This window comes from Schistocerca americana, chromosome 1, assembly GCF_021461395.2.
Source record: "Schistocerca americana isolate TAMUIC-IGC-003095 chromosome 1, iqSchAmer2.1, whole genome shotgun sequence".
Lineage (NCBI taxonomy): Eukaryota > Metazoa > Arthropoda > Insecta > Orthoptera > Acrididae > Schistocerca > Schistocerca americana.
This window is the reverse complement of record NC_060119.1, coordinates 86,555,747-86,568,474: the sequence shown is the minus strand read 5'-3', so window position 1 is coordinate 86,568,474 and position 12,728 is coordinate 86,555,747. Positions and strand designations below refer to the sequence as shown.

The 12,728-nt window shown below is 40.3% G+C and overlaps 1 protein-coding gene across 1 annotated transcript in view; it reads left to right on the top strand.

Moving 5' to 3' along the window:
• LOC124598048 overlaps positions 1-10,705 on the top strand; it is a 30,380-nt gene extending 19,675 nt beyond the window's left edge. Inside the window, exons 6-10 of the mRNA XM_047135979.1 lie at positions 6,235-6,402; positions 9,690-9,836; positions 9,921-10,206; positions 10,306-10,412; positions 10,490-10,705. Of these exons, the coding sequence (XP_046991935.1) occupies positions 6,235-6,402; positions 9,690-9,836; positions 9,921-10,206; positions 10,306-10,412; positions 10,490-10,705 (924 nt within the window). The remainder of the gene's footprint in view (positions 1-6,234; positions 6,403-9,689; positions 9,837-9,920; positions 10,207-10,305; positions 10,413-10,489) is intronic.
• Positions 10,706-12,728: the final 2,023 nt, after the last annotated feature.

The following is a 12,728-nucleotide window of genomic DNA, read 5'->3' as shown; positions in this document are numbered from 1 at the left end:
ATAGGCATGGCATTGTCTTGAACTAAAATACGCACTGTAAAGTCTGTGGCACAACCAAGGCCATCAGAAAAGAGTTCAACAAAATCATTGCATAGGGCAGCAACACTGTCTGCATGGCCACTAGCATTGATGCGAAGTACATTGTCCTGAATTGCGAGGCCAAAAAAGTTAAAATGCATCCATGCTAAAAACATTCGTAGCATCAGTAGAGTGGAGCACATGGAAAGACACTGTACACGTCATTGCACAATACGTGGCTTGCAAACTACACACACTGAGCACTGAGATTTCCTGTCCAGTAAATGCAGTCAGCGAGGAATGAACGACAAAGAGGGGGGTGAACCAAGCAATTCATACGTAGATTTGTTCAGTAAAGAAACGGACACACCAGTGTCCAGCTGCATGCGAACAGAACGTCCACACGTGTTAAACATCACAAAAAGTTTCCTTGCATTGCACTGAATGTGAGAGGAAGTGTCTGGCAAAACGTGATCCACACAATGAGCTGTTGATGCATGTGAAGCAGGAGGCTTTGCATAAATGACATTAACATCCGTGGGCTGATGTGAATCATGATCATAGCAGTTGCCATTGCGGTGACGCCCACGTGAGTCACGCGAATGGGAGACAAGTTGTGAATGAGTTTCTCTTACTACACACAGCTTTCACATGTCATTTCTTATTACGAAAATAACACTGTGCTTGATGGGATGGGCAACTGTCCCGTGGGTGGGCACAAAAGAAGTTCAGACAGGATTTGAGTTTCTCAGTGGGTACCAGGCTTGAAACTTATTTACTTACGTGCAAGCGGTGCAGTGTGGCATGGCTGACTTTGCTGGGGCTGGGCAGAAGGGCACATGTTGTGCCGTGCTAACAGTACACACCCCCAGGGTCACGTCAAACGTGGAAGTAGCCATGTCTAATGCATCTTGTCTATCTAGCAAGTCTACTACTTCCTGCAAGGACGGGTTTTTAAATCTGAGGATTTGCTCGCTGATGCAGTGATCCGCCACCTTCTGTGAATTGTGTCTCTAATCATTATATCTGCATATGAGTATCCACACGAGCAATTAGTCACAATCAGATGTTAGTACTTCAAGGTCTGCTAACCAAGATTTGTTGGACTGCATAGGGCCACACCAGAGATGAAAGAATTTGTAGCATGCAACTACCACATTTACACTGTCACAGAAGTGGGAGTTCAAAGTACTTCGTCATAAGTTTTAGTTTCTGGGCGGGTGGTAGGAAACAATTTTATGAGCACACGGTATAACACAATACCTGCATTGGCAAAGAAAAAGGCAAGCCACTCTGTATCTGGTACGTTGTATGCTGTGAAGTGTGCCTCGAGCTGGGCAATGTATTCTGGCCAGCGTTCAATGTCAGGATTGAAGGCACAAAATGGTGGCGCCATTGGCGACAGTGTCGGTACAGGCGGTGGCACCGGAGGCTCTGAAGTAGTTGCAGTTTGTAGTGTGACCAGTCCGTTTATGGCAGCAAGCAGCTGTGTCATTTGCTGAGCCTGAAAACATAAGAGATCGGACAGCGAACCTTGTTCCTGTGGCGAAGCCATGGTTTACACAATTGAAAATCTTATAGCAAAAGGTGGGAACACTTAGATACAGTCACTCAGTCACATGGAGATACCACAAAAAAGATAAAGCAGTACTGAGCGAAAATCATAGGTAAGAGGAGAAAAATGATGCTCGTCGCCAACTTTTGTATCCCGCCTGGAAGGCAGCACGTGGGTCTGCTCCTGTAAACTGAAGGGTAGGCCGAATGTAGGAAGTGAATAGGAGCAGAGAAAGGTGAAAATGTTTCGGTACTGCAGTTAGGTTACAACTCTTTCGCTTAACTTTGCATATAGATGAGCATGTAGGTGTGAAGCTGTTCGTTCACAAAATGTAACAACTACTAGTAGTTGGACAGACTATCACTGAAGTAACACAGTCTGTAATTGCTAGCCCCCTATGATGTAGAAACAATGTTGCCAGGTCGTCTCCTCAGAATCAAATAGGCTGAATCTGTAGCGGAGCTTGTAGATCTGCACAGTGCTGGTTAGAGGGTGCTGTCATCTGTGTCCGTGTCTTAGTGCCAACCTAAGAACTTGGCACCTACGCCATGGCATCGTAGCTATCGGTACCACACCTATGCTATATAGCTCAATCCTGCAGTGAGAGATGATAAGCAAGTGAATGTATCACACAGGCCCTTCATCTGGGTCATATGGAATGAGCAGTGGGGTATGTTGATCTGGGAGCAAGAATAGCACCTGAATGAATAAGTTTGCAATAGTTTACAAGACTTTCTTGTCCTAACACATGATGGTTCATCAATAAAAAAAATTTGTCGATGTTTCTCCAACACCATGAACTTGAGACATAGTGATCAGAACCTTTGGTAACCGATAACATCACGAGGAGGTATCTGCTCCAAAGATAGTGTTTTTCAAGGAGGTCATTTTGATTTTACTTTTTCTGTTACTGACAATCCAGTCGGTCAATGTTGGTTGACTGTTACAATAATTCGTATTGATACTACTACTACTACTACTACTACTACTACTACTACTAAGTCTACAGCTACGGTTTTGGAGCAGATACCTCCTCGTGATGTTATCGGTTACCAGACGTACATGATCACTATGTCTCAGGTTCGTGGTGTTGGAGAAACATCGACAAATTTTTATTGATAAACCATTGTAAGTTAGGACAAGGAAGGGTGGCTAATGGAATCCCTTAACACTGATTTTCTCAGTGTTGTACTGTAACCAAATCTACAATCTCCTTTAGCTTTGTGATGCTCATTCTGATTGACAATTAATTCTCCATCAGAACACAAATCCACAAACAAAACAATGGACATCATTGGTACATGGATACATATTCTTATGTCAACATATTTATGGGTTATCTATTAATTTAAACACTTTGTCTTAACAATTAATGGTTGGCATGTTTATCTAGATTCTAAGATACGTAACTTTCTACTCATTTTGCCCAGAATATGAAAACATACTCCAGTATGTCATTCATATAGCCCTCCATGAGGTGCCTTCCTTGGCTTGGTTGCCACTTCTTTAATGGCATTGTGAAAACTTCTACACATCACTCACAACCACCAACAATACCTCCATTTAACAACTGACAACCATTCTATGTCAAAAGAGACATCACATCTGTGGAGAGAGACAGCAGATGCCCATTTACTGAAAACCTTGACTGGGCGTTGATGATCAATTAGCTATTTGCCCAGCTAGCCCATAAACTGATCCTGGGCTGATCAGTGGTGAAAATTTATTGTACAGATCAAGAGTTTCTGTGGTTTCCTTAAACAACTTCAGGCAAATTGCAGGATGGTTCCTTCAAGTTTCATTCACCTTCCTTGTCATCTGAGTTGCTCGGTCACTATTGACTTAATCATCAGTGAGACATCAATTCCTAAGCTTTCTTCTTAAACAGATCTTCCACACCATTTTTCTCCTATAACCCCAACAAATATCACAACTATCAAGGCATTGACCAGAAATTCAATTACAGCTAATACTACAAAAATATCCAAAACCTTAACAAAATCTTTCCCCTGTTCATACTTGCTGAAATGGGGATGTCAAATTATGGAGGTGGCATTGAGTCATAGACAGGTACAATGGAAAAAATGTTAGAAATACTTCAGCTTTCTGATAGGCTCTTTTGAAGTAATCTAATGGGGGTGGGTAGTTGGAGTAGGAAAGTTCTTTAGGTGTGTAGAGAGGGATAGTAGGGTGAAGGAGGGAAAAGATGTTAGTTCTTCCTGTGGGAACATGCATTGATGTGTTGGGGCAGGATAAGCCTCCCCTTTCCTATCCCATGCACTTCCTTACCCCCACGACCCACCCCACTTAGATTGCTGCTATTGTCAGATACAGCCAAATTCAGGCTTCAGCATGTGTAGGCGGGAGGACTTTATCTGGAGCCTGAAGTGTTCCTGGGATTCTTCTTTATTGTACCTCTCTGCGACCCAATGCCTCCTGTGTGGTGAATAGCAATCTTTCCTTTCCATGTTGTTGCCATCTTAAGCAAATTGTACAAATGCATTTGGATGTCACGGAATTCCACCACTGAAGAAAGATATGTGAAAATTCACAGCATGATGTAAGACAGTTCTTATGAGGAATGTCCTGTTTTCCAAATTACACTTCATCTTCATCTACATCTACATACATACTCCACAATCCACCATACGGTGCATGGCGGAGGGTACCTCATACCACAACTAGCATCTTCTCTCCCCGTTCCACTCTCAAACAGAACGAGGGAAAAATGACTGCCTATACGCCTCTGTATGAACCCCAATCTCTCTTATCTTTGTGGTCTTTCCACGAAATTTAAGTTGGCGGCAGTAAAATTTACTTACACTACGACACTTGTGCTCTTGGTACTCTCTGGAAAAAGTGAGAAATTAGGGTATGGGCTTTAAGTGATCAAGGCACTTATTTGTGTAAGGTGTTTAACGCGCTCTTCTAATAATTTTTGGGCATGCAGCCAGATCCCGTTGACATTCTGCCATGATCTTTCAGCCCAGATATGTCCGGCCATCTTCAGGTGAGTAGACTACTAATGAAGAGCCTAGGTGCATTCACAGTATTTGCACTGAATCTCTCTCATGCAAAATGTGCTGGTGTCTTTCGGTGCATGCATCAGGTGATGACTGTGCAGGACAGCAGAGGTGGGTCTGCTGTCATCAGTGGTTAAAGTGAGATGAATTAATCATTGAGTACTGAATGACCCCATCAATTATGCTATGACAATTTTAATTACAGGATTTTAATTTTTATCCAGTTGAAAGCTGTCAAGATTTATAAGATTATCAGCAAGATGCATTTCCACAGATTCTTTGATTAATGAATCCCAAAAAAGTGGAAACGAGCTAAAATTATTTTTCTATTGTATTCCATTGAGTGTCCCATGGAAATAGCGTTCTGCTACCACCGATTTTTAATGGTTGTTGAAGACAGGTGTACCTTTAGTGTTCTGTACAATACTCTTGGACAGTTTGTCATCTGGTGATCTGGCCTGTATAAGCAGCACCACACTCAGGGTTTATTGTAAGCATCTTTTTTTCCAATTGTAAGTTGTCTTTAATGAAGCCAACCAGGGACAAATCTTCAGTGGTGGACAGAAGATAACCTTGATTTTATTTTTCCTAAGCAATCTGCATATTTTAGAAGACACATTCCCAGCGTATGAAAGGAACGCAGTTGATTTATAGTCATAAGTCTCCTCAGTGTGTTGCTTCTTCTTAATACAGCTGTGCTTGGCCTTACATATTTGGCATGAAGTGTAGACATTCTCTTAAAAATTGTTCTCCAAGTATTGTAATTCTTTGTGAAGGTTTTCACTGTCTGGTATTATGTACACCCAATGTGTTAAGATATGGAGAACACTGGTGGGTTGTGCAGAGTGGTGACAGCTGGAGATATAGATCTGTGTGCATCAGTTTTCTGTGTACAAAATGTCCCAGTGACCCTCCATTCTTATGGCATGCTAGCACATCTAGAAAGCATAAAGTCCCATATTTCTCATTCTCCATCATAAACTTGATATTCTCATGTAGTGAGTTTATGTGAGAAAGGAATTTCTCCAGTTCTTGTCTGCCATGAAGGCATGCAACAAAAATATCATGTTACATAATGCTAGAAAACCATTGGTTTTAAAACAGCGGACTAAAGTGCTTTCTCCTAAGTCTTCCACAAAAAAGATTAGCTACCACAGGGGACAAAGGATTCCCCATGGCAAAGCCATCTGTTGGTTCAAAGAATTTGATATTTAATAAGAAGTAAGCTGATGAGAGGGTAAGTTCAAACAAGGCCATCAGGTCACCACTGAAGAAGTTACCAGTAAGATGTAAAGAGTCCATTAAATGCACTTAGGTAAAAAGTGAGACTACATCAAAGCTAACAAGTAAATCAGAGCTGTTAAGTTTGTTTTCAAGCAATTGACAAAAAACCACAGAATTAGGCATGTGTTAACAACACTTACCCACATACAGCTTGAGTAGCAGGGCCAGATGTTTTGCAGTAGAATATGTTTGTGCACCAATGTTACTCAAAATTAATATTGTGGCAGAATCTCAGTGGTATCTGGCTGCACACCCAAAAATTTGCAAGAAATATGCTGGGAAAATCTTAATGTGGTGTTTAAACTATAGTTAAAAGTATAATGGAAATGTGCTGAGATTTGTAAAATATTTCAGCTTACATGTGATGCTATAAAAGCAAGTGGAATTGGTGCTTACCTTGGCCTAAAGGAGGAAGATATAGAAAATATGGTTAATGATGAAACTGAAGAATGTCTTGACATTTTTGGTGCTCTAGACCTTGGACAAAGGGCACAAAAGCTTGTGTGGAACACGCTTGGCAAGGTATTAATCTATTAGTAAGAGATATTAATAAGAGATTTCAGAGAACATTGGTTTCAGACCTGCATGAATGCATGCACGTTTACATTAGTAACTGCAGTATCTCTCTCTCTCTCTCTCTCTCTCTCTCTCTCTCTCTCTCTCTCTCTCTCTCTCTCTCTCTCTGTAATGGAGAAACTTGTTCCCTCACAATACACTCCTTTTTATTCTAAGATTGCTTTTTCATAGTATTTCAGTGTGCAGCACTGTAATACTGCTTAAATTCACTCTGTTCCTGCTTTTGTACTTCTGTTCATTTCCAACCTTTTTTAACTCCATTTATCAGAATCATATATGAGCTGATTCCACTATTGGTAGCTTTCACTCATTTGGCCTCATGTTATTTGACAGTTAAAAGAAGAATGTACAGATTTAGTCAGTAGTTTATCATGTAATAAAATGTGAAAAAATATTTGTACTGTGTATTGCAGTTTTTTTCCCAAAGCAACTGTTGTTACAGTATAAATGTTGAATAACTAATGGAAGAAGTGGTTGCAGTTATATCCTGTTCCTTGTACCTGTTTGTGACATATTTCTTACATGTGTAAATATGGAAAGAAGTCCCCACTCTCTTATGATTATGGGTGTGAAATTGCCACCAGTGAGTATAAACTGTAAATATAAATTCACATTTCTGGGGCTCTGGGTGAATAAATCATAATACACCACCCACCCATCCATCTGAAAAATAAAATATTGCATTAAAATTAAAGTATGTTTGAATCATATTTCAATTAAATAAAATGCCATTGCTCCCTTAGTGACAGCATGCAAATAACCACAATGCTTTGAAGTAGTAGTTTAATTTTAAAGGAATAGAGGAATGTAAATGTACAGGGTTCCAAGTAGAAGCACATGACAAAAAGACTAACCCAAACTTTTTGGTAACCTAATGCCATATTGACAAGTGTTGATACAAGGCACTTGGTAGAGATTAATGAAGGCCTGCTTCATATAGAATTCTCATTGCAAAATAATAAAAGCGCATATTATACAAAACCTGGCACCAAATATTCGATACCTGTGAAATAAGCTCTGAACAAGCACCTCTTCCCACTTGAGGATATTTGCAACTAAAAGTGCTTATATAACTAGAAGCAGACCACTTGGATGTGGAAGGTGAGAATCCCACAACAAAGTTAAACATGGGTTCTCTGGCTGTTTTCAATGATCAGGCCTCTTACTTAAAGGTGTTTTATTATTCTTTTATGGCTCTTTCACCTTCACTTACTTTACCTTGTTTCTATGTCTCTGAAGAAACCATAAGAGAATTATACACCCACCCTCTCCTTAAAGTAATACTTTTCTCTTGAATGTTTTTGTGGGGAGGAATCAATGACTTCAGTTCGGTCGATTTATTTCCTCCAGTCAGTCAATTAATACACTACTTGTCAAGCAGCTGAGACATCTAATACTCATTGAAATGTGTACTTCAACATTTTTCCATCTCTAGAAGCCCTTGCCAGTGCATCTATGAGATTTTACCGTATTTACTCGAATCTAAGCCGCACTCGAATCTAAGCCGCACCTGAAAAATGAGACTCGAAATAAAGGGAAAAAAAATTTCCCGAATCTAAGCCGCACCTTAAATTTGAGACTCGAAATTCAAGGGGGGAGAGAAGTTTTAGGCCGCACCTCCAAATCGAAACAAAGTTGGTCCATTGTAATATGAGACACAATTTAGGTCGAATGAATGACGATACAGCTACAGTAGTTTGGTTAGAGTCGTAAGCTTAGCAGTTAAGCTTTACCAGGTAGCCATTGCTATGCGTCAGGCGCTCCATCCGTATTTATACGGGTACCCTTCCTTTTTCACGTGCTTCGTCTGGTTTGAATCGATTGCTTATTTTGCTTTTATCTGATAAGTGCCGTTTTCTTTGTTATAGGTGTTTACGTCACTCTAAGCTGAAAATGCATTACTGTACTGTGTCATGCATTGTTTGACGCATTTTGATAGTGCGTGTTTACGGCCTGTCGCGGCTCGCGGCATGACTTGCTTTTGTGCGCGCAACCGCCGCTTAAAAAAAAAAAGAGGAATCGTCTCATTAGTGAAACAATGGCAAGAGACTGCTATTTGTTGTTACTTACACTGCTGCTTTCTTTGATAATGATCAACAAGAACCAGATAATAGACTGCGTATGATAGATGTTCTGAACGAGAGTATAGCGAAAATTTTTCTCCTTTGGAAAATCTTTGCGGCCGCTTCTTTAGTACATCAAATTCTGCACAGAAATTAGTCATCTTACATTTAAAATCTAGTCAGTTGCCGTGCTTCATGTCTGACTATCACTATTAGGCATAAGAATAATACGAATATAAACATGACACGATACTTATATTCTTCCGCGTTTGCTGTTGTCTCACTCTAGTTTCGTAGTTTATTAAGCAGACAGGATTTAAATGAGGTAGCAGCAAACACACAAGAATACATGACAAAATGTTTATATTCGTATTATTCGTATGGTGAAGATAATACTGCATGTGATTCACATTTCATCAGGTTCCTATTAGCAACCATCTTTTCTCACAGGTAGGAAAAAACTCGGAATGCAGAGTTGGCCATATTGACAAACATCCCTAACAGTCTTGCCAGTCGGATTTTTGTAGTACATTGAAATTCTGCTACTTTCGAAGATGAACAATACGGAATTTGTATTTACTTCGTCCGATAATGTATGAAAATGCAGTGGTCGAAACTCGGGGCGGAAAAAAAAAGGCTCGTCTTCTACCTTTTTTTTAAATTTTTTTACCGATTCAGAGGTTTTGGTGCCAGTATTTATCTTTGTGCCCACAAAGCATGCTTGTGTAGCGCTACATATATTCGATGGCAGAAGTTAGTGGTGGCGGCACCTACCAACATTTTTCAGAACTTCCGCTTGCTTTGCACTCGATTCTAAGCCGCAGGCGGTTTTTTTGATTACAAAAACCAGAAAAAAAGTGCGGCTTAGATTCGAGTAAATACGGTATTTCAAAATCCTCCACTTTGTTTATTTGCAAGAGTCTTGCACACTTTAATCTAATCTAAATCTAAATCTAAATCTAAATCTAATCCCCCTTCCCATCTAAATGAATTGTGTACCTAGCATGTTTTGCCTGATGTACAGAGAGATCAGATTATCAAATTTTGTTCTTTATTGCTATAAGATAGAGATGTTACTTACCGTGAGTACATACAAAAATAAAAACAAACTAGTTTCACAAACTATAACACTAAAAAATTTGTGTTATCCTCACTTGTATTTTTTAACAGGCCTTTCTCCTGACAAATTTACTGGATCTTGGCCACCTAGTGAAAGTAATGGGAATGAATGATATAAATGAAGTGAAATTAAATAACAAGAGATTCTACATGGAAACAATAGCAGCATTAGGTGAAGAAATAGAAGATCCAAAATTGGTTAGTAAACATTAAACTTTTCTTTTACATTAGCTGCTTAATCATGAACTGAAACACTTTTAACTTGGGAATCCAACTTCACAGATCAGAATTTTAGCAACCAAGTGGTTAATTGACAATCTGAATAAGACCTTACCAACAGAAGCAGTTGGAGCTTTGGGAAACATTATTTGCGGTTTACCAACGCCCACTATCACAGACTTACTTAGTAAGAACAGAGCCTTTGCTAAACTTTTACCTGTATTGAGAAACATAAAGGGGTGTCCAATGATGTGCTTGCAGGATCTTGCAGCAATAGCTGTAAGAAATTATGGAGATCCAAGCACATGGAGTTCAGAAGACATTTCTGCTTTAGGGGTTATAATGGCAGGTAAGGTTGTTGTTGTTGTTGTTGTTGTTGTTGTTAACATGGAAACAGTTTGTTTTATTCACTTAAATCCAATGCCTTTAAAAACAATTGTTTTCTAAGGATTGAATACCAGACATTGGAAATCGCTGAAAGGAACTCGGGGTAACCATCCCCTCTGTGGCTTGACTCCTCGTGCTGTGCAATGCTTACCTCTGAATGTGATTAAGGTAACTCATTTCTCTTTCACTGTCATTATTTTGGTTGTTTGATACACAATTAATGTCCATACCAAAATATTCCTCAGGATCTTACAGTTGAACAAGTGGCATCCCTGCTTCCAAGTGCTGTTTCAGTGAGTGAAGACAAATTCTCTGTGCTGCCGGAACAACAGAAAGAAATACTAAAAAAAACATTGAGACGTCAAGAGAGAGATTTAATTAATAAATCAGTGTGTAATTTGGTTTTAAGCATACAAACAGTCATTATGTTAAATATTTTATGGTTTCATTTAATCTTTTAGTTACATGGAAAAATGTTACATCTATCATTTGTTGTCATGGTGTTATTTACAGTTCATGTGCAAAGTTTTGTGTTGGTATTCTATCCAATAAATGTGTTGTACTTTTATATATCTTTTATTTCTCGCAATTGCTATTTATTCTAATATTCATAATTACTTTGCTAAAATTCTGCATAATGACAAATGACTAATTACATTTTAATTACATTGTAGGAAACAGATCATGTTGAGAATTGGCAGTAAATGCATTGCAACAGCCTTTGATTAGTTAAAGGTGTGTCAAGTTTATTCGATAAACTGATGCTAGATGTTGAGAGATCCAGTTAAATATCAGTCACAGTTGCAACAATAGTCATTTCTCTGCATTGATTTGTGGTGGACAATCTCACAAGTTTTCAAGCTACTTAAGTCTTGGACCATGATTTGATAATGGACATTATTGTCTGAAACCAATCAGCATGAAGAAATGACTGTTACTGCAGTTATAATGGATTTTGAAGGAAAATAGACTATGGATATTGCCGTTATTGAAAATAATCATGATGAAATATATTTTATTTGCTTCTACTTTCCACGCCACAATTACATGAGCATTTCACAATATCATAACTGAGTGGTCAGCCAGTTGCATTCAAATGACCAATACATAAAAAGAGGAAACATAGAATCATTATAGCCCCTTGGGAGGGGGGGGGGGGGGGGGGTTTTGAGAATGGGCCCGAGGTATTCCTGCCTGTCTTAAGAGGCAACTGAAAGGAGTCTCACACATTTTGGCCTTTGTGATGGTCCCCTGTAGGGTTTGACCTCCAATCTTCAAAATTTTTTCCAAAGAGCAAGCCAGTTGGGAAAGGGCGCCTTACAAGGTGCATCATGTCCATTGTGCCTTGAGATCTGTAGCCCACTTTCTCATTGTCGCACTGCAGTCCCGCTCTCTCTCTCTCTCTCTCTCTCTCTCTCTCTCTCTCTCTCTCTCTCTCTCTCTCTCTCTCTCTCTGAGTGAGGACACCTTCCTGGGTGCATTTTCCACCATGCACTATGCAGTATCGCTTTCTTCACCTATGATGACCATGGACTTGTTTGCACCTGATACCCAGCGCAATAGGCAGTCCGTTGTGGTGGGGCTGCCATGTATCCTGTTTGTTGTAGCCCCCTGACAACACAGGGATTGCTCTGCTGATGCCTGTGCCGTTAATTCCCCACTATACCAAGGAGTAGATGCCAGACACTCTGAGGCATCAGGACTCTCGGCAATGGCCATCCTGCCAGGTGGCCTTTGATGCAGCTGGGTGGTGCCTATGGGGAGGGGCCCCTGGTCAAAGTGGGTGGCATCAAGGTGGATGATGCCCGATGAAGTGTCAGACATCATCTCTTGCTGCTGGTCAAACACCAGCAGTCTCGAAACATTGTAAGTCTCAGTACAATGCAAGGAAGTATGACCCTAGATCACTCCCCTCCCTGGCCACACCATGGGAGGAGTGCCAGGCTAAGGATGGCAGTGAACCTTATTCACCCTGTTAACTCTTATGTACGAGAACTGATGGGTACTCCTTTGTTTCGATGAATCCATAGTTTTTTGTTGACCATTTAGTGGACAAGTTTGGGGAGGTGGAGGGCTTGTCCAAAATGCGGTCAGGGTCAGTCTTGAAAAAACAGCATCCTCTGCCCAGTCACGGGCAGTACTCACTTGTGGCAAGCTGGGAATGTTTCTGTTGCCATCAGGCCCCATAAGAGCTTAATTATGGTCCAGGGACCTTCTTTTGCAATCTGATGACAAGCTACACACCAACAAGGTGTTCATTTTGTCCACCACATCCATCAGGGTCCGAGAGAAGGTCAAGGTGATGGTCTGCTGCTGTGACCCCTCCCCTGATGTGGTGCTTTAAGTGCTGGAAGTTTGGCCTCATGTCTTTCCGCTGTACTTCCAGTGTGTCTTTCCGCTGTACTTCCAGCGGCTCATGTCGAGATTGTGGATGTCCATCACATTCCGATACTCAATGTGCCCCACCTCCCATCTGTGTCAACT